The sequence below is a fragment of the Melanotaenia boesemani genome, chromosome 8, assembly GCF_017639745.1.
Source record: "Melanotaenia boesemani isolate fMelBoe1 chromosome 8, fMelBoe1.pri, whole genome shotgun sequence".
Classification (NCBI taxonomy): domain Eukaryota; kingdom Metazoa; phylum Chordata; class Actinopteri; order Atheriniformes; family Melanotaeniidae; genus Melanotaenia; species Melanotaenia boesemani.
The window spans coordinates 5,682,471-5,704,823 of NC_055689.1; the positions used below are offsets into that span (position 1 = coordinate 5,682,471).

General features: G+C 39.9%; 2 protein-coding genes across 2 annotated transcripts; both read left to right on the plus strand.

Annotated features, from left to right (window-relative positions):
* On the plus strand, window positions 1-8,280 carry lrrc8da (leucine rich repeat containing 8 VRAC subunit Da). The gene is made up of 3 exons (XM_041992545.1): window positions 1-146; window positions 250-332; window positions 5,405-8,280. Exon 3 carries the CDS (start codon window positions 5,407-5,409, stop codon window positions 7,930-7,932), a length of 2,526 nt encoding a protein of 841 aa, XP_041848479.1. The 5' UTR covers window positions 1-146; window positions 250-332; window positions 5,405-5,406; the 3' UTR covers window positions 7,933-8,280.
* Window positions 8,281-13,090: 4,810 nt separating this feature from the next.
* LOC121643941 lies at window positions 13,091-22,144 on the plus strand. Its single transcript, XM_041991567.1, has 11 exons — window positions 13,091-13,286; window positions 13,619-13,698; window positions 14,190-14,283; window positions 14,653-15,112; window positions 15,289-15,364; window positions 15,461-15,527; window positions 16,156-16,303; window positions 16,431-16,491; window positions 16,597-16,727; window positions 16,816-16,905; window positions 21,920-22,144. The coding sequence occupies exons 1-11, from the start codon at window positions 13,201-13,203 to the stop codon at window positions 21,947-21,949; spliced, it is 1,323 nt and encodes a 440-aa protein (XP_041847501.1). The 5' UTR covers window positions 13,091-13,200; the 3' UTR covers window positions 21,950-22,144.
* Window positions 22,145-22,353: the final 209 nt, after the last annotated feature.

A 22,353-nucleotide genomic window follows, 5' to 3' on the forward strand; every position in this document is an offset into this window, starting at 1 on the left:
TCAGAAGCGCCCAAAACACCCACCACAACGGACGGTGCGGCTCCATGTTGGATATGTCTTTTCTTGGGAAAACATAGCACAGGAAGTCTACCTGCGCATATTGTCCAATACACGGAGGAAAAGTCGACTCTGCTCCGCGAGCTCAGGTATGAGGTTGACCAGCCACGCTGTCACGAGCAAATGTTCTCCAGAGCTCGGCTTCACCGAGCGGCCCCATTCCTGCCGTTTTTAATGGGTTTTAAAAATTAGGTTAAAGACGCACCTGAGAAGCAGATGGAAAACTGGCACGCGGGGTGAGGAAATAACTGGACTGAGATAAAGCCACGCGGACAGTAAGTATGATTTCTTTTTATTAAATTTCCGCTGCCCATTTAGAAATTAATTAAGTAAAAGCATTTTGCAAATATCTGGACAATTAATTTTTATCCCAGTTAAGAGCAATTAGATAATGGTTTCTAGACACTAGTTACAGAGTGTGAATATTTAACGTAGGAACACATTCTCTTATTTCACGTGTCTGAACAAGTCACCTGACCCAAAGCCGCAGGGGGAAAAAAAACACTCGCGTGCGCGAAAAAAAAGTTTGTGTTCACCAGCAACCGACCAAGGTCTAATTTCCTTTTTTAACAAAAAAAAGTCAAATGTTTTGCTGTCAGACTCAGCTGTTAATTAATGTTCAGTAAACTTTCTAGGAATCATCTTTTATGTGGCCTGATTGAACTTGACATGTTCCTCAACAGGTTTAAACCTGTTCACCATCTCTCGCCTCCCCAGACATACTCGCGCACATCTGTGAGCTCAGCCACGCGTGCAGAGACAAAGAAGGTATATAGTTTATGGCTGATCTCAGCTTTGTCACAAATGTAGCTTATAAACTAAGTAAAATACCACGCTGTGTGAAGCCATCTATAATCCTTCATAGATCAACTCTACCTGGTTGATCTAACCTAATTAAAGGTACACAGCATTTGCTGCATTTATGGTTAGTGTTTACACTCTACGTTGATTTTATTATTTGAAGAGAAACACTCAAACCCACACCCTCTAATCTAATTTAATGTGCTCAGATGGTTTCAAGCTATGGAGCTAGAATAGGGACATAAGTTTAGCAACCTGTATCACTCTATTTGTAAGTGTAATAACAAATGCAGGTAGAAGTATGGATCAATTCTGCAAATCAGAAAATACAAGTAAATTTTACAAGCCTTTAAAGTACAAATAATTTTACCAGTCAGGAAATAAGGCTGCAAATACAAGTCAGTCAGTACAAAACAGCTGTCCCTTATTTTACACACCTACTCGAGAACTAATCACATTTATCTAATCCCTAACCAATCACGGAGAGAGCTGGCCAAGTTCAGCATAACCATCACAGCTCCCTAAAAGTTTGTTTGTTTACGAATAAGTAAAACATTTAAGAATCCTTAGCGGTATTAGCTAATTGTACTGGGGATGGGACTTGATTTAAAAAATGATCTAATTACAGGCTTTGTAATTTATTCATATCAATGAAATACTTAATATTTGCTTTAAAAAGCAACATTTTTCAATTTAACAGGATTTTAGTGGATGGCTGAATCAAATAATAGACATTAATATTGTAAACTCAAGCTCTAATAATGTCTGGAAAAATGCATTTAATTGCATTTCAGTCCCAAACAGTAGAAAAAGAAATGGAAAATGTCCGTGGCCCAAAATGAACAGACCTAAAGTTAAAGTGTCATTTTAAATACTTTAACTAGCAGCTCTAACTGTTGTTGTTACAGTGCTTTTAACTTTTTAAATGTTTTTGTCCACACTCTTCATTAATAGGGATTAATAACTAACAGTTAGCCAGAGCGGGATCAGCCAGCAGCAGCTTTGCACGTTTGATTTTCAGTCTGGTCCTGGAGCATGACCTGCAGCTGTATGTGCTAATGAACAGGGGAGGGGCGGAAACGCTGCTCATTAACAAGAAAACATGCTTTTAAGTCAGTTTCCAAAAGTCTCCAATAACACCAGAAAAAGTAGCTAGATTCATGGCTAATCGCTTCTTTGAAATAGTCACTAGATAGAAAACTCGCTAAATATAGCATCAAAAAAACGAGATCAGACTGCGATTAAATGCTTTATTTTTTTAATGCGTTAACTTTTTTGTATTTGATTAATCGAAATTAACATGTTAAAGTCCCACCCTAGTTTTTGTATCGAAAAAGAAACCTTCAAATTTCCATGAACCGACTCAACCTTTAGGAGGCCGTGACAGTCCTTGTACTTAAAAAACTGACTTGTATTTTCAGACTTTAATAATTAATCTGTACTTGTTAATTTCATTCGTACCCATAATTGTTACAGTTTCAAATGTGCAGATACAAGTTACAAAACCCTATCCGAGTTCCATATAAATCCACTTTTCAGTTTGTCGTGGCAGGAAAAGGCACAATGACAGCGATGCTGAGTCATCATATAGAAATTATGTACACAAAATAAATTTACACATGCACAAATTACAAAAATACATAAACATTAAAATTCTACATGCAAATCTTTTACCTTCAACCTCACAAATATAATGCTTTCATGTTTAAAAACGCTCCTATGCAGACAAACTGTTAAATATGTAAGCATGAATCGTCTGGTACGCACAGACAAAACTGCATTTCCACACAGATCAGTTTACAAGTGCATGAGGGGTTATAAGACTCTTTCAAAGCTTCCTGGAACTTCACAGCTTCATGCATACATGGTGCGTTTAAGTGCTGGTAGAAAACTGGGTCATCTGGGTTTTCATCACATTTTCTTTTCCAGTTATTTCAAACTGGGAAAATGTTTTCTGTGACAGAATAGTTTACCCAAATAAATAAAATGAAGGTGAAAATGTCTGTGTAGAATTTTAATATTTGTACATTTTTATTTGTGCATACTGTATGTAAATTTATTTCATCCATAACTTCTAGATATTTGTGTGCGTATTTGAACATAGTTTGAGTGCATGTTTTATACATATCACAAACCCCTCACCTTTTAATTTTTTTTCACCAAAGTATCACTTAAAGGAAAACTACAATATATTTTCCTCTTAGATGGGCTTCCTTTCTGCTTTTCTGTTTGCAGGAAACAAATAAAAGCTGTCCTTTGCTTCAGTGCTTGGTGCTGTGACTTCTTTTATGTTTTACTGCAAGTCCCACAGTTTAAAGGAGGAAATATTATGATAAATTAGTTTTAAATGTGTCTTGTTTTGTCAGCATGAACCAGACAAGATTAGTACAAACAATGCAGAAAGTGCCACATTCACCAAGCAAGAACAGCTTTCACATGTTTCAGTAAACCAAGCACATGTATGCTAAACATGTGACTCACTAGTCAGAGGAGTTGGTGGACTCATGAAAAGACTAATGTTTTGGCATAGATTTGGCACAATTATGACATGGTGCTTAAAGACCATGAAGCATAATTGAGTAAGCTATGGACAGGAGTTCTGTGTAGCACATGATGAAGCGCTCTCATTTAGGCCTGTCGCGATAAGCAGTAAGTCAATTAATTGAACGGTAGAAAAATATGAGCGCGATAAGTTCGCCGGCCGCGATAATTTTTATTTGTCCCCCCCTTACTTTACCATACACTGTGTATGACAATAAGTTTCACTATGGAGTATTTCGACTGAACGCTCTGGTTTCTTGCATAGTGATCTCTCTAGTGTCATACTTGACGGCAGCATGTTGCAGCACGAGACCGTGGTGAAGCACCTGTGCGAGCCGGTAAGCCGCATTTGTTTTGCAGGGCTGCCAACACGCATTGGCCGTGAGACTCGCGTATTTAAGTGTCTTCTCACGCTCTTGCGCTAATCCTCTTATGCTGAATTATGTAAATACGTCGAATGGAGAAATAATAGCTGCAAGCACCTCCTCATTTATTGTTTCACTGCTCCCCACATGTTGCAGAACACACAAGTAGCCTACAACATCAGTACAAAGCCCCCACTTCCTGGTCTACCGTAATAACCCCTGTAATGCGCAGGCACATATACATAGGCCTATATACTACCGTAGGTATTATTATGGCATTGTCATTATATTATTATATTAGTTGAAATGGTCTCAAAATGACAACATTATCGCTTTGCACAATATTATCATTTATCGCGATAATATCTGAGAAAATTTATTGTACAGCAAAATTTGTTATCGTGACAGGCCTACTCTCATTGGTGGCCTCAGTTACACATTTACAGCTTGTTTAGCTCATGTATATGTGAAACTTGTCCAGCTTTAGCAGACAGAACAGCGTGGCTCTCCACTTCTGACCCAGAAAAGTGCTCCCAAGAAGCTCATGTTGACTAAAGGACCACTAGGTCCTTTTAGTGCCAGTAAAAATTACTCATGGTGAAGGGTGAAGTGTTTTAAGCTTTCAGAGGACTGTTGTAGATTCTGACTTGGCAATAAAAGAACGAAATGTGCTAAATGTCCATTTTTTTTTATTTTTATTTTGGGCCAAAAGTCTCTTAAGTTTTGACCAGAACCCAAAACAGTGATAATTATGGTTTTAAAGAAATTCATGAATCGAGAATCACTTTTCAGAGAAGTGATAAACAAATCAGTTAACAGACTGGCATTTGAAAAAAATAAATAATAAATTTGCTTTAAGCCTTAAATGATAGTATTTAAAGGCCCATTTATGCTCAATGCAGAACACGGACACGCAGATGGACAGACAGTTTTGTCCATTTCCTGCGTTGGTTACGGACGTAATTTGGTCCTTTTTCACAGAACTTAACCATCCATCGTTTGATGTAGAAAACAGAGCAATACTACTGGAAATCTTACCCTTTAGGTGATCTGCAGAGGTTTTCCAGACAAAATGTAGTGTTTATTCAGAGACTCTATATAGTAAATCCACAATGAGTGATCCATGATAACAACATTATTTATCACATTTTCATCATAAAAAAGATTACTATCACTACTATGTTGCTAAGAGACCTTTATTTTGACCCAGAAGTTAGATGAAGCCACATCTTCTAAAAGTTTGTACCAATCAAAAAGCTTAAATAGATGGTAATGTCCAGTCAGGAGCTGCCAAAGATGAACAAGTGAGCAGATAGTTTTATGTGTGTGTAAAAAGAACAAAAATGATAGTATGATATGCAGATGAGAATAGGCTTGGTCACTGTTTATCTGTTTTCTTGTTGGCTTTTATATCTATAGATACATTCATTTTACATCATTTTAGCCTCATAATCTGACAACTGAGGCCTTAAAAAATAATGTCTTGATGTTGACTGGGATTAAAAGGGTTGAGCTTCTACATTAATTTGTGCATTAAATATAGCTAAATAAAAAATGATTGGATCAAAAATAGCAAAAAAATGGCTTGTTAAGGTTTAATGTTGGAGTTTGATTAACAGATTATCTTCTGTTTGTTGCAGCGATGTTCACACTCACTGAGATCGCGTCCTTGAACGACATCCAGCCAACGTACCGCATCTTAAAGCCATGGTGGGACGTCTTCATGGACTACCTTGGGTTGGTCATGCTCATGCTGGCTGTTTTTGCGATGACCATGCAGATCACCAAGGACCAGGTGGCTTGCCTTCCCTGTGTGGAGGAGGAACACTGCCCCAAGCAGAACATGGCGAATGCAACCTCTGGTTCCTGTACTGCCATCACTACCCCATTGCCCACCAAGGACCAGCCAAACAAAGTTGACAAAGAGATCCACACAACACACCAACAGACTGCTCTTGCGACAGAACAGTTTGCCAGTCAAGCTCAACCAACTGGTGTTAAAACCAATCTGGACTTTCAACAGTATGTCTTTATTAATCAGATATGTTACCACGTTGCCTTGCCCTGGTATTCCAAGTACTTTCCATACCTCACCCTCATCCACACCATTATTCTCATGGTCAGTAGCAATTTCTGGTTCAAATATCCCAAAACAAGCTCAAAGATTGAGCATTTTGTTTCTATTCTGGGAAGATGTTTTGAGTCTCCTTGGACTACAAAGGCTTTGTCTGAAACCGCCTGTGAGCACTCAGAGGAGAACAAACAGAGGTTGCCCGTCACCTCCTCAGTACCCTATCAGGTGTCTTTAGAGGGGAAGGATGAAGACTCAAATGCCAACCAGTCCACGCCTATCCTGGGAGATTTTAGGTTTTCTGCAGACAAACCCATTTCGGAGGTGCCGAGCAGTATGACAATCTTGGACAAAAAAGACGGGGAGCAAGCCAAAGCCCTGTTTGAGAAGGTGAGGAAGTTCAGAGCCCATGTGGAGGACAGTGATTTCATTTACAAGCTCTATGTAGCACAGACAATGGTCAAAACTGTTAAGTTTATGTTGATATTGACCTACACGTCAACCTTTTTGTCTAAAATAAATTTCTGTCATATTTGTGAACCTGATATGAAAAAGCTAACTGGATATGAAAAATTCTTATGTACGCACAACATGGCTTTCATGCTAAACAAGCTTCTCATTTCCTATATGGCATTGATTTTGATCTATGGGCTCACATGCCTCTACTCGCTCTTTTGGGTGTTTCGACGACCTCTGAAAGAGTACTCGTTCGAGAAGGTCAGGGAAGAGAGCAGCTTCAGTGACATTCCTGATGTGAAGAATGACTTTGCATTCCTCTTACACATGGTTGACCAGTACGATCAGCTGTACTCCAAGCGCTTTGGTGTTTTTTTGTCTGAGGTCAGTGAGAACAAGCTGAGGGAGATCAGCCTCAACCATGAATGGACCTTTGAAAAACTGAGGCAACTCGTCACACGCAACCCCCAAGACCAGCAGGAGCTGCACCTCTTCATGCTTTCTGGACTCCCGAACGCAGTGTTTGACCTCACAGACTTGGAAGTGCTTAAACTGGAGCTGATTCCTGAGGTGAGGTTTTCCGCGAAGGTTTCCCAAATGACCAGCTTGCAAGAGTTGCATCTGTGCCACTGTCCGGCCAAAGTAGAGCAGACTGCTTTTGCGTTCCTCCGGGATCATCTCCGCTGCCTTCATGTCAAGTTCACAGATGTAGCTGAGATCCCACCTTGGGTCTATTTGCTGAGAAGTCTAAGGGAACTCAACCTGATTGGTAACTTGAGCTCGGACAACAACAAAATGATTGGCCTGGAGTCCATGCGAGATTTGAGACATTTGAAGATGTTATGCCTGAAGAGTAACCTCACAAAAATGCCTACAAACATCACAGAGCTTTCGCCTCATTTGATTCGGTTAATCATCCACAATGATGGTACAAAACTACTGGTTATGAACAGTCTGAAAAAAATGACCAACCTCATTGAACTGGAGCTTCACTGCTGTGAACTGGAGAGGATCCCCCACGCTATTTTCAGCTTGATCAACTTACAAGAACTTGACTTGAAATCTAACAACATCAGAACCATAGAGGAGATCATCAGCTTTCAGCACCTCAGGAGGCTGGCATGCCTTAAACTGTGGCACAACAAAATCATCACTATCCCATCATCCATTGGCCAGGTCAAGTCTTTAGAGTCCCTCCACCTCTCTCATAACAAACTGGAGTCTCTGCCTATAGCCTTGTTCGCTCTTCCCAAACTGCGACACTTGGATGTGAGCCATAACTCCATCACGGTGCTTCCACCAGATGTGGGTCTTCTCCACAACCTCCAGCATTTAGCCATCAATTCGAACAAACTGGAATCACTGCCCAAGCCTCTATTCAGAAACACCAAGCTGAAGGTGCTTTGTCTGGGGCATAACGCGCTCACAACACTGCCGGAGACGGTGGGTCAGCTGGTCCAGCTCACTCAGCTGGAGCTTAGAGGGAACTGTTTGGACAGGCTACCCGCCCAGTTAGGTCACTGCCGCATGCTGCGCAAACATGGTCTCATTGTGGAGGACCATCTTTTTGACACGCTGCCTGTGGAAGTAAAGGAGAGCATCAGCCGAGAAACAAACGTGTCCTTTACAAGTGGCTTATAGCACAACAACCAAACTGGCAGTAAGTGACTGAGGAGACGTTTCCATACACAACTAATGCATTAACTTGATTATTTTAATGTTATTGTAGTTGCTTGTGTTTTAGGGTGCATTCACACTGGGATAGTCCAGGGGACTAGATTGGGTGGGGAATTCTTAAAAATCTTTGGTTTTGGTTTCCTTCCACACTTTACTCAAGCAGACCAAACTGCCTAGATGCAGTTAGAATAACCATTTGCTAGAGGGTGATATTCCTTGAAATGACTACTGACCAAGAGGAAAGAAGAAATCGGGTTCGTTGATTGGCCAGGATCGAAAAGTCTTGTTCAATGCAATAAAACAATAAATTTATGAAGTCTGAAGGCAAATTTATGCTCTACGCCAGTGATTCCCAACCCTGGTCCTAAAGACACATTATCCTGCAGGTCTTAGATGTTTCCCTGCTGCAACACACCTGATTCAAGTTAATTGCTCATTAGCAAAGGTTAGGGTTGGGAATCACTGCTCTATGCAACAGACCGATACAGACCATTTCCTGTGTCTTCAGAGTCATTTACATGAGTAATTTGGTCTGTTTTTGGAGCCCGTGCAGATGTGTACCCTGACAGCGCAAATGGAGTAGTACCACCAGCAACCATGGGGGCAGTGTTGAGCAGTACAGACTGCCCTCTGGTGGATGTATTGGCTAACAACCATGCTAAAATAAGGGATGCATGAAAGTATGAGAGCAGTGATGTTTAAAACTGACCTATTTACATATAAAAAAGGGAACGTAAGTGGGCCTTGGGGGTTTTTATTTTTATTTTTCCCCTTTGCTTTTACACCACAAGCGAACTAAACTAGGGTTCACTTGGCAGTGAACTGAGACCCTCAGTTTTCATGTAAACAAGAGTTCACTTTAGTCCGTACCAGTTTTTCAAATGAACCGTACTATCCATTGAAGCGGAACAAACGGCACCAGTGTGAATGCGCCCTTAACATAGTTTAAAAAATGCTTTAGTTGTTGCAAAGTTTGTATTAAATTCAGCTTTTTTTTCCTTTTGGCTTTTTCGTAGCTTTTAATAATCTGAAATAACAAATAATTTAGTTCTGTCTTTTTCTCAAAAGACCAAAACAATATGTAGATTTTTCCTTATTGTTATAGGCACTCAGGTATAAATGTAACCATAGGGAACAAACATTTTGCCTTAACTGCTGCTATTTTTTTTTTATTTATAGTGAAGGCTTTCACAAACAAAAGACCAAAAATCAAAGATTGTTTTCTTGTCCATTTTTCATGCACAGAGCCTCTGAGTAAGTTTTTAGATGTTAGGAGGGAAACACTGAGCAACACTCCCTTTTTTTTTGGTAGTTTTTAAAACATGATGAAATGATACAACTTTTCATTATTTTACTTACATGTAGTTCTGTAGTTACAGAATTAATTTGGAGTTGTAAAACTCAGGTGGTGATCAAACAACAGAAATTAACCTTTATCTTACTGTTGTAGAGAATGTACACCAAGCCCTGTCCAATTTCATTTGTACATGAAAAACTAATGAGATGTAGAAATTTGCTGAATGTTCTTTTGTTAAAATCTTTTCTGAGACCACTGCAGACTGATAAAAGGGAAATTTGTTGACTAGCTTTTAAATCATGTTTAAATAATTTGACATGTGATTAAAGTTGATCACGAGTTGGATGGATCATCCCGTGTACAGTCACCTAATGATGATGTCTGGCTTCATTGTTTCAATGTGCCTCTGTGTAGCGCTGCATTTAAGTGTTCTTCAGAGCTTACCACCTCGGTGAACCTACGCTCAAAGTTCACAGCTTTATGGGACAATAAAATAAAATTATAGATGCTTGTCTTATCATTATTCATCTCCATCAATGCACTTCATTTAGCGAATAACTGGACAGAAAGCTGGTCCAACTCCTATTTCTCATAATTAACATTTATTACAAAGTAAGTAAAGTTTATTTATAAAGCGCTTTTCACTGATAACAATCACAAAGTGCTGTACATAAAATAGGTGCAATAAAAACATAAAATTTTGCATAAAATAAATATTAAGCATCAACCAAAAGCTTTGAATAAAATAGTGTTGAACTGCTTTTTAAAGAGCTCATGGAGTCGACCACACGGAGGGACAGGGTGCAAGTCATTCCAGAGTCTGGGGGCTACCTTCATTATGCTCTGGCCTGAAGACCGAAGGTTACGCCCTGAGGAGTAGGGACACAGCAAGTCGGCAATATACCAGGGGCCTGACCATAAAACACCAGGAAAGTCAAAACTAAACTTTTGAAGTCCATATGAAATTTGACTAGAAGCCATTAAAGTTTTGATAAAATAAGGGTGATTTGGGCTGTTCTGGGCGTACCTGTCAATAGTCTAGCGGCAGAGTTTCTTTTAATTTAAAGTCTGTTGAGAGTTGTGTTACTGAAACAAGTGAAAACAGAATTACAATATATTAGAGAAGCATTATTGATCCTTTCAAGATCTGATTTTGATAACATTATCCTAACTTTAGAGATAGTTCTCAAATTATTAAAACAATTTTTGGTCAGCTTTTGGGAATGACCCTCAAAAGACGTGGCTTAATCAAACACAACCCCAAGCTTTCTGAGGCTGGTTTTCACAGATGAGCCCAGAGCATCAAGATGGTTTTTGATCGGGGATTTTTTATAGGGAGCATTGATCAGAATTTCTGTTTTCATGTAATACAAACATTCCAGGAGCACAGATAAAAAGTGAAACTGAGTCATTGAAAGAACAATAAAACTAAATATCATCAGCATAAAACTGATAGGAAGATATATATAAACAAAACGAATAAATATTACTATATACTGTTGCCCTACTGTATATTTTATTATTTTAATCCTGTAAGGTAAGGTAAGGTAAGGTAAACTTTTGAACCTGATGTCTGACTTTGAACTTCCTATAACATGCATGTTGAACACAATTCTGGTCAATGGTACTATCTGAAAACCTTATTTTCTAATTGATGCATTGAATTAAGTAATTAACCAATTATTGTTACATTATATATAAATAATGTAGATAATATAGTTTATTATAAGACATTATATCTGACTAATATGCACTGAAAGGTCTTAATAATTAGAGTCTAATTATTAGACTGTCTTGTTCATTGTTCATTATGGTATTAAAATAAAATAAAATGGTCAATAAATAAAATGGTATGGTGTGTTTCATTTGATCTATGACCAAAGATCCCTTGGTGTTAATTTGGGTTTTCATGTCTGTTGCATTTAGTTTTTTTTACAATGGCAGTAGCATTTTCACAATCCTGAGATCCCAAAGAATCAACTGATACTAAATATATCCCGATATAAGGAATGATCACTGAGAAAAGGCATAAAATACTGAAACAAAGTCTAGCTGTTTTTACAGGAAGCAGCTGCTTCTTTTTTCATTTTCATATTTCTTTCTTTTCTTGCAGGTGTTGGAATAAACTATTGTGCACCGTTTTATAGGGGTTAGACGGGCTTCAGAGAACATCCATAATTATTGTAAATGAAGAATTCAGAGCAAACTGGAGAGTGTATTTCCATGAAACTGCATTATTTGAATTTACATATTAGTCTAACATAACTGTCTTCTCTCCTTGTTACTATTATATCATCTTATCCCCACTGCTGGAAGATTAACTCCTGAGATTATACTGGTGCCCATGTCTGGCAACGTATATGATAAAGAATGTAATATTAATTATATATAGTGTTAGCCTCATAGTATAACTGCCTAAGTCATATTTTGACTTAATTGTGAAATCTGTCTAGCGGTGCTCCTGATATTGCTGATTGACTGCATAATTGCTTATAAGACCGTAAAATATGACTTAGGCAATTATGCTATGAGGCTGACAATATTATGTAAGTAATATATATATATATATATAATCATTTTAATTATTCTACTTATATATGTTATATAATCATACATACTTATCTAAATACACATCTTATTTAATACTGGCTTCTCTGTTAAGAAAAATAAGTAATAAAAAAGTAGTTAATTTTGCACTGACATTTAGAATAAAATAGTTTATTTCATGCACAATTACAAGCATATTTTAGTAAAAAGAAATGTTTTATAATCAGTTTGGATGCATTTTATGTTTCACTATTTAAACAGTTTTGAAAAGTAAAATTTTTCTTTTTTCTGACTATTTTCATTGTTTTATCCTGAATGTTTGTTGTTTCACTTCTATTGTTGCAATTTGCTCCACTTTTTTCCACCCAGAAGGACTTTTCCTACAAGCCCCTTTGTTTACTGTCTACACCAGAGACATTAGGGTGTCTGTACCAATGGCTCTTTTGTCCACGCTGCCAAGAGACGGAGAATAGACAGTGTTACAGCTCCCAAGAAATATGATAATCGCTCACCATAATATCCTGTAATGACACAATCTGATGTTGAACCGTATATCAGAATATATTTTATGTTTGCAGATTTAAAGAGAAATTAGCTGCAGTCATTTTAACAGTTTAAGGTTTTCCACATTTCCATTATTAAACAAATGGCATTAATTTAAAGCTGTCAGCACAGAATGTTTTTGTCTGGTTGTGTTCACACTCGTCAAAGTTTGAGTTAAGGCTCTGACAGCTTTATAGCTGTTCTCATCAACAAGTAGTTAATTTATTAGATCACAGCTGCTGGTTTAAAAAGTGCTCATTCACTTACGTATGTTCAGATGAGCCCATTCAGCCATGTGTTTGATTTACTTGAGAATACACAAGTTAATAGTATTTTGTATTGTAAGTGGTGCAAATTTCAGCTGACAACTTTATAGTCTCATCATCCAGATGAGGACCCTGATTTGGAATTAACTATGAAAAATAATTGGATAATTGGTATAAGTCTGGATTACTAACAATAATTACTAAGAGAGTTCAGTGTACTCTATTGATAAATTGGCTTTTTTATAAATAGATTAATGCATATTTCTATGATTATTTATAAATCCATCATTTCAAATGAAAGAAGCATCATATAAAGCTCAACTTACACTGTCCTGAGAAACATAAAAAGTTTACACATTTATTAATTACATTTAACTGGTTTATAGCTGAAAACCTTTTCTGTTGTTCATTATTTAACTGTGTATGTAATCAGTTGAAAAGCATAAAAGGAAGTGGATTCACTGACTGTGTTTTGTTTTGCTGCCATCTGTCGGCAGGTGTAAGCAGCTCTTAATCAGCAACATTCTGGCAAATTAGCTTTAGCATTCACGTTAAACTTGTCCGTTTCTGCATAAAATAATGAATCGTATGAATAAAAATCCGTTTAACCCCTCATTAATACCCCAAACAACTGTTTCAGGGTTCAAACAGATGCCGTCTTCAAGGTATGTACATTTTCTGCATCTTCTATGCAGACTGTTGTTGTTGTTTTGGGGAAAGTTTAAATGCACACCAGCTGAGTTAAATCAGTTTCTGAGAGTATTTGTTGTCTGGATATGAGTGCGGCTAAGACTGGGCTGCTAATGTTAGATTCAATCCTGTCACATTTGCTATTTTATCTTAATTAGCAAAGCAGCCAACGCTGTTAGCACAATTAGCCAAGATGGCTAAGTTTGTTAGCTTGATTGCTATCATTCCGTCCTCGCGCTGTATGTCCAGTATTTTCTAATGGTCATGTTAATTTCCTGTGTCGTTTTTATGTTTTCCAACGTCTCAGAGTACCCCAGCACTTCATAGAGGCCATGAAACGGATATCTGGAACATCTGACGTGGCTCCTAAGGCTCAACCAAAGAAAGGTGCAGATTTCTGCTGCGGACATTTAAACACAACAAATACGGTGTAGTAATCAGTAAAGCAGTTTGAAGCCTCATCCCACACATACATTTTTCCCTTACAAGTGTGGCTCCATTTAAACGAGAAATAAACAACAGTGTCAGATTTATTTTCAAAAAGCATTCTTACAATAAAGAAGTAATCCATCACTAATTCACTAACTTTTTGTGTTTTATTTGTTTTATTTTGTGTTTACATTTTATCCCCATATGTCTTCTTACCTGCCTTGGGACTACAGATGGAAATGAGCATAGTTACATAATGTATTCTTAACTTACATTGTCCTGATTAAATAAACAAATACATCAATTTCTGAATATGTAATTTTAGTCAGTAATATGTCATATGAAAGGCCTTAATTAGGGTGTTATAATTAAAAGAAATGAGGGAGTAATCATACATGTATGAATGCAATAATTGTGTCCTAAACTTTTTTTTTCCTTCAAATATACAGAGGATGGAATTGCAAAATGGAAGTCGTCATTCAAACCACTCGAACAGGGACAAAAGCACAAAAGTTTTCAGGACGAAACCACAAACAGTGAGAGGTGAGACGGTCACTTCATGTTGACAGTAGAGTCTCCTGCAGTCACTATACTGAACGTGTCACCATTCAAATGTTACTGAAAACACTGTTTTATAGATTATTTTAAAAAATGGCCAGTGTGTGTTTTTTCTCATTTTTGAGTAAGAGTGCTACCCGCTGTTTAGCTGTGTTGCTCATTGCACATGATTGTATGATGCTTACAAGTTATACCTCATTGTAAATGTGACTAATTAGTCTTTCAGACAATATATAACACCCCTGTTGGTATTTTTAAAGGGGAAAAAAAATCAAACACAAAATTTCATACTTCCCTGTGAAGATTACTAAGTTTATATCTTTGAAATTAAAATTAATTCCTTTCCTTTTGCAGGACTGAGCTTTATGACCCAAGCAATCCTCTGTCATCAGATTCTGAGCCTGAGATGCCACAAAGTAAAGACCACAAACTCTCCCCACCCAAACAGGATAACAAGAGATGTCAGCAGTTGTCACCAGACACAGAGCATCCTGACAAGAGACCTTGGGAGTCATCCCGGTCTGAGTTAACGAGCCGACCCCTAGACAGACGAGAATTTAATGCTGGAACCAAACCCTTGGAGAGCCGAGCTCTCATTCCAGGACATTTACTCCCTGAAAGACATCATCACAGCCCAGAAGCTGAACCACTCAGTTGTCCAGGTTATGACTTTGCAAGTAAACCCCTGGACCAAATTGGGCACAGTCCTGACAGCTATGATCCCAACCCCTCCACCCAACACTTTCCAGCATCTTATGGAGGACCATCCACCAATGGGCAGGAGAGGATTACAGAGCCTGAATATAGGAAAGAGGTAGCATTAACAGCAGGTGTTTTTTATGTTCTCTGCTTACATTTGGTCTGGAGTTTAAAAAAAAAAAAAAAAAAAATACCTGGATTTTGTGCTTTGATTTGAATTTTAAATAAAAGTGTTTTCATGTCTTGTTTAAGGTGATGATAGTGAATAATTTGGCCCTATATCTTTTGTAGATGCTCCATTCACTTGGCGCATCCCCACCCAGGTTAAAGCGGGATTATCCACATCATTCGAGACATATGGAGACAGGTACACTGGCGTCTTCTTGAAGTCACAGTAGATAAAAGATGACTTAAAATCACTGTTTTGTGTCTGAGTAATTCTTTGTATAATGTTTCTCACCAGGACTGGACCAAGACCAACCTTCCAGAAAGGTGCCAAGAAAAGAGGGCAAAATGATAAAAATGGAAAAGTAAGAACCAAGAAAACAGATACTAAGTAGGTCATATACGCTATATCTAGTTTAGTTCTAAGGCCGTAGCAGCAACAATAAAAATGATGAAAAAACACAATGGTTGTTTGCACAGATGCAAAGTCTGGAGCTGTTGGGATAAAGTTAGTCTGGAGTTCTTAAAGATTAGATAAACACAAACATAGCATTAAATCATGCACCCCTCTCCATTCTTCAATTTGACAACTGAATTTTTAGCCTGCTGGTTAGCTGATAGCTGAACTCTAAAAGATGCCTTATCATTTAAAATGTATTATGTTTACCTTGAGTAGGTGGAGTTGCACAGCTTTATTACCCATGGAGTTTGACTTTGCACTAGTGTAAACATCACATGAAATTATGAACTGTCAATCTTCCTCCCCACCCTCCGCCATCTTGTACCACCATGTTACCACAGCAACACAAAGGACAAAGCAAACACAGGCACTGGAGTGGGCCTTGGGGATTGTTGGCGGCCAGCTTAGATTTTCCTTCATGTTGGAATAGAAAAGTGGGAGTGGAGGATAATGTCAAGGCTGTCGTGTTTCTTGCATTTTGCTGCTACATGTCAATATATTGTCAACATTGAACGTTGAATAATTTCTTCCAGTTGTCCCATCACCTGTGATCTTTGTGACATTATGCTGGCCAATGCGGAGGAGCTGGAGGATCATCTGGACAGCAGGAGCCACTGGGACACTCTGGAGCACATTCAACAGAGCAATCACTATGATGATCTGGTCATAGCATTCCTGCAGGTACATGCAGCTCAGGTTATTCCTGATGACGTGTTTTTATTGAAAACATTTAGTTTCATGTTTTAACTTCCCCAGAAAAATCTGCATTAGCTTGTTGGGAGGGTGATAGTGGATTTTCTCTCTATAGGAAGTCATGATGTATAAAAGCCAACATTGTAGTCGGGCCATAGAGGACAGCGCTCTTCATGGTAAACGGAACAAAGAGTCTGGATTCACTTCACTTCAGTTTTTTTTATTTTATTTATTTATTTTTTTGTTGATAATCTTACTCTTTCCTTTGTCATTTGTAAAAGCTCTGCAGGAAAATGACCACATGATAAAAGTGGGACTGTTTCATTGTGCTGCTTGCAAAGTCTACATATCCACATCTGCAGCAGACGTTCAGGCTCACATCACGTCTCAGGAACACCTCTTTAACACGAAGGTAACACTGCTGTCCCACAACATGAAATATGCAACATTTTAATGTTTTTTTTTTTTTTTTTTTAATGATCTGATTGATTTTCTTTAAGGAGTTTGAAGAGTGGCAGAGACGTTCTTGCCTCAGCAAAGCAGAAACTATGATTAAGGAGCTTAAACCACAGCTTGAAAACTTCCTGAAGGTATTTTAATAGAATCATGATCAAAAATGGAAAATAAAAAGAAATTGTATCTTTAAATTGGTCATTGTTACCCTTTTAAGTTGTATACTGTGTGTATTTTTCAGTTCCCTCTTTTTTTTAAGTAATTTCCATGACTTGCTTCCTGTGGTTCGACCATGATTAGTTTCATTCCCGTTGTTTAAACTGAACAGTGAGCTGTCCTGCTTTATACTCAGACTGAGATGCTTTGCTATATAAACAATAAAGTTTTGGCTGTTCACATGAAACATTATTAATTCAGTATCAGTTCAGGTCTTCATACCACTAGATTTCACTGCTGTGAAAAAAAACAGCATGATTTGAGTATTGAGAAGTATTTATATATTAGATCCACTTGCTAGTAAGAGGTTGGACTCTTTTTCCTTCAGAACTGCTTTAGTTCCTAGTGTCAGAATGTTGGAAACATTCCTCAGATTTTGCTTTCATTTTAAATGTGGCTCCATTTAAAGAGGAAATAAACAGAACTAACCCAATGATATAAAATTTGTTGTTATAAAGGAATATTCCACAAAACACTAATTTCCTAACTTTTTGTAGGAGGTTTAAAAAGTTGATTAACTTTTGATACAACAGAGCATGAAAGCTTTAGTTTTGGGTGTACCCCACCGCTCATTTAATTGCAGCTTCAGCACCCACCACCTGAAATGAACCAACCCAGTATAGAAAATGAATATTTTGTCACGACACCGACCAGCCCTGCTAGTATTTTTATCCTAACTCTGTCACTGGTCTAGGAGTGTCCAGATCTCAGTTCAGTAAATACAAGAAAACCTGGCCGTCAGCTGGAGAGGAGCTACCTGCGGTGTCCCAGTCGCATCCCCTGCAGGTCCACTCTTATGATGATCATCCCCGAAACTCAGAGCCAGGCCACCGGATCCCCCTCTACCAGTGTTTGGCCAACTGTTGCCAAACACAGACTGACATATTTCAAATGTTTATTTATTTTCATTTTGATGATTATAACTGACAACTAATGAAAATCCCAAATTCAATATCCCAGAAAATTAGAATATTACTTAAGACTGATACAACAAAAGGATTTCTAGAAATGTTGGCCAACTGAAAAGTATGAACATGAAAAGTATGAGCATGTACAGCACTCAGTACTTAGTTGGGGCTCCTTTTATCTGAATTACTGCAACATGCAGCGTGGCACGGAGTCCATCAGTCTGTGGTACTGCTCAGGTGTTATGAGAGCCCAGGTTGCTCTGATAGTCGCCTTCAGCTCTTCTGCATTGTTGGGTCTGGTGCATCTTCCTCTTCACAATACCCCATAGATGTTCTACAGGGTTAAGGTCAGGCCAGTTTGCTGGCCAATTAAGACCAGGGATACCATGGTCCTTAAACCAGGCACTGGTAGCTTTGGCACTGTGTGCATGTGCCAAGTCCTGTTGGCAAATGAAATCTGCATCTCTATAAAGTTGGTCAGCGGCAGGAAGCATGAAGTGCTCTAACACTTCCTAGTAGACGGCTGCATTGACCATGGACCTAAGAAAACACAGTGGACCAACACCAGCAGATGACATGGTACCCAAAACCATCACTGACTGGAAACTTTACACTCCACCTGAAGCAATGTGGATTCTGAGCCTCTCCTCTCTTCCTCCAGACTCTGGGACTTTGATTTCCAAAGAACATGCAACATTTCCTTTAATCAGAGAACATAACTTTGGACCACTCAGCAGCAGTCCAGTCCTTCTTGTCGTTAGCCCAGGCGAGACGCTTCTGACGCTGTCTCTTGTTCCAGAGTGGCTCGACACAAGGAATGTGACAGCTGAAACCATGTCTTGCATACGTCTATGCTGGTGGTTCCTGAAGCTCTGACTCCAGCTGCAGTCCACTCTTTGTGAATTTCCCCCACATTTTTGAATGGTTTCGTTTCACAATCCTCTCCAGGGTGCAGTTATCCCTATTGCTTGTACATCTTTTCCTACCACATCTTTTCCTTCCCTTTGCCTCTCTATTAATATGCTTGGACACAGAGCTCTGTAAACAAGCCAGCCTCTTTAGCAATGACCTTTTGTGTCCATGTCGAGGTGTCCCTGAGCAAGACACCAAACCCCTACTTGCTCCTGATGGGTCGTGGTTGAGCGCCTTGCTCCATTTAATCGTCAGGTCAGCAGTCTTCCCCATGACTGCCATGCCAATTGAACTAGACTGAAAGACCATTTTAAGGCCCTTGCAGGTGTTTTGCGTTTATCTGATTAGAGTGTGGCACCAGGTGTCTTCAATATTGAACCTTTCCACAATATTCAAATTTTCCGAGATACTCAGTTTGGGGTTTTCATTAGTTGTCAGTTATTATCATCAAAATTAAAAAAAATAAACATTTGAAGTATGTCAGTCTGTGATGAATGAAAGTCTACATTATACAAGTTTCACTTTTTGAATGGAATTACTCAAATAAATCAACTTTTCCATCCATCCATTTTTATTTATTTTTTTCTGCCGCTTCGTAGTCCGTAGTTGGGTTGCGGGGGAAGCTGGCTAAGCAGGGAAACCCAGACTTCCCTTCTCCCTGGCCACATTCACCAGCTCATTCGGAGGGATCCCAAGGCGTTCCCAGGCCAGCCGAGAGATGTAGTCCGTTCAGCGTGTCCTGGGTCTTCCCCGGGGCCTCTTTCCGGTGGAACGTGCCCGATCCACCTAATCTGGCTCCTCTCGATGCAGAAGAGCAGCGACTCTACTCTGAGCCCCTCCCGGATCACCGAGCTTCTCACCCTATCTCTAAGGGAGAGCCCGGCCACCTTGCGGAGAAAACAAATTTCGGCCGCTTGTATTCTCAATCTTGTTCTTTCGGTCCCTACCCACAGCTCGTGACCATAGGTGAGGTTGGGATAGTAGATCAACCAGTAAATCGAGAGCTTTGCCTTTTGGCTCAGCTCCTTCTTCACCACGACAGACCTATGCAGACGCCGCACCAATCCACCTGTCGATCTCTCGCTCCATCCTTCCCTCACTCGTGAACAAGACCCCGAGATACATGAACTTCTCCACTTGGGGCAGGACCCTATTGCAGACCCGGAGAGAGCACTCTCTCTCACACGGCTGAGGACCATGGTCTTGGATGTGGAGGTGCTGATTCTCATCCCAGCAGCTTCACACTCAGTTGCGAATCGCTCCAGTGAGAGCTGAAGATCGTGGCCCGATGAAGCCAACAGAACCACATCATCCTTAAAGAGACCCAATCCTGAGGCCACCAAACCGGATCCCCTCAATACCTCGGCTGCGCCTAGAAATTCAGTCCATAAAAGTTATGAACAGATCGGTGACAAAGGACAGCCTTGGCGGAGTCCAACCCGCACTGGAAACTATTCTGATTTACTGCCAGCAATGCGGACCAAGCTTTGAGACACCGGTCGTACAGGGACCGGACAGCTTGTACAAGTGAGTCCGGCACTCCATACTCCCGGAGTACCCCCCACAGGAGTCCCTGGGGGACACAGTCGAATGCCTTCTCCAAGTCCACAAAGCACATGTAGATTGGTTGAGCAAACTCCCATGCCCCCTCAAAGACCCTGAAGATGGTGTAGAGCTGGTCCACTGTTTCACGACCGGGACGAAAACCACACTGCTCCCCCTCAATCCGAGGTTCAACTATCCGATGGACCCTCCTCTCAAGCACCCCTGAATAGACCTTACCGGGGAGGCTGAGGAGTGTGATCCCCCTGTAGTTGGAGCACACCCTCTGAGGGGGGACAACCACCCCAGTCTGCCAGTCCTGGGGAATTGTCCCCAATGTCTACGCAATGCTGCAGAGGCTTGTCAGCCAAGACAGCCCTACAGCATCCAGAGCCTTAAGGAACTCTGGGCGGACCTCATGCACCTCTGGGGCCTTGCCACCGAGGAGCTTTTTAACCACCTCAGCGACCTCATCGGAAGACGAGTTAGTGGGATTGAGAAGGTCTTCGAAGTATTCCCCCACCGCCTCACAACATCCCGAGTCCCCGAGTAACTCAGCAGCCCCTCGACCTCACTGTACACAGTGCTTTCCCCTCCTGAGCCGCCGGATGGTGGATCAGAATCTCCTCAAAGCCGTCCGGAAGTCATTCTCCATGGCCTCGCCAAACTCCTTCGATGCCTAGGTTTTTGCCTTAGCAACTGCCGAAGCTGCGCTCGGCTTAGCCCGCTAATACCCATCAGCTGCCTCTGGAGTCCCACAGGCCAAAAAGGCCCGATTGGACTCCTTCTTCAGCTTGAGGGCATCGCTTACTGCTGGTGTCCACCAACGAGTTCGGGGGTTACCGCCATAACAGGCACCAACGACCTTACGGCCACAAATGTGGCTGACAGCCTCGACAATAAAGGCACGGAACACAGCCCACTTGGACTCAATGTCCCCCGCCTCACCTGGGACATGGTTGAAGCTCTGCCAGACATGGGAGTTGAAACTCTTTCTGACAGGACTCTGCCAGACCCTCACAACAGACTTTGGTCTGCCAGGCCTGACCGGCATCCTCCCCCACCATCTGAGCCAACTCACCACCAGGTGGTGATCAGTTGACAGCTCCGCCCCTCTCTTCACCCGAGTGTCCAGAACATGCAGCCGCAAGTCCGACGATACGACTACAAAGTCGATCATCAAACTGCGGCCTTGACTGTCCTGGTACCCAGTGCACATGTGGACACTCTTGTCTGAACAAGGTGTTCGTTATGGACAATCCATAACAAGTACAGTAGTCCAACAACAAAACACCACTTGGATAAATCCACAGTCAACTCTGCTGCTCATCCCACAAATGCATTTTCCTTACAAACATGGCTCAATTTACAAGAAAAATAAGACTTTCCAATAGTATAACATTTATTACCAAGATGTTTTGTAAAAACTAAACTTCCACCAAACCATAAAAATCTCTTAATTTATTTACTTCTGCTAAGTTTATATTGTTAACAGCAGTGTTACCTTTCTGTTACAGAGGTGTTCCTGAGAGGTGATGAGTCTGAACATCTTTTTTGTTTTTCTTTCTTTCAGGGTGGCAGCCCATTTGAAAGAAACTATTGAAAGCCTCCTGAACAAACATCTCTTCATATGAAAAACATGTGACATCATTACACAGTTAATTTTTTTGGCTCCTACATCGTCTCAACTTCGTCACATAAAGAAAATAAAATTTAGTCATTTAAATTTAAATGATTTCAGTTTCACTTGTAATCTTTTGTAACATGAATACAGAAATGATTAGAAAAAGTCAACATGTTTCTTTGCTTTTTTTTATTTAGAACACAAATGTTTTACGCATCGTATCTGTGTGATATAGTACATTTAAAATTAAATTATTTCAAAACAGTATATTTAAACATTAAATATAAGTGACATGTACGAAGGGCATGGTCAGCACAAGCTGTGCGTGTTAGGACCCCCCCCCCTCCCCCCCAACCACCATCAGTTTTACTTTGTTTTAGAAA

What these genes read in the sequence shown, in the direction of transcription:
- lrrc8da (XM_041992545.1), top strand. Translation starts at nt 5,407, where the DNA reads ATGTTCACACTCACTGAGATCGCGTCCTTGAACGACATCCAGCCAACG.
- LOC121643941 (XM_041991567.1), top strand. Translation starts at nt 13,201, where the DNA reads ATGAATCGTATGAATAAAAATCCGTTTAACCCCTCATTAATACCCCAA. An exon ending in AAAATGATAAAAATGGAAAA is followed by an intron (nt 15,528 to 16,155) that starts GTAAGAACCAAG and finishes AATTTCTTCCAG; the next exon opens with TTGTCCCATCACCTGTGATC. An exon ending in AACACCTCTTTAACACGAAG is followed by an intron (nt 16,728 to 16,815) that starts GTAACACTGCTG and finishes ATTTTCTTTAAG; the next exon opens with GAGTTTGAAGAGTGGCAGAG.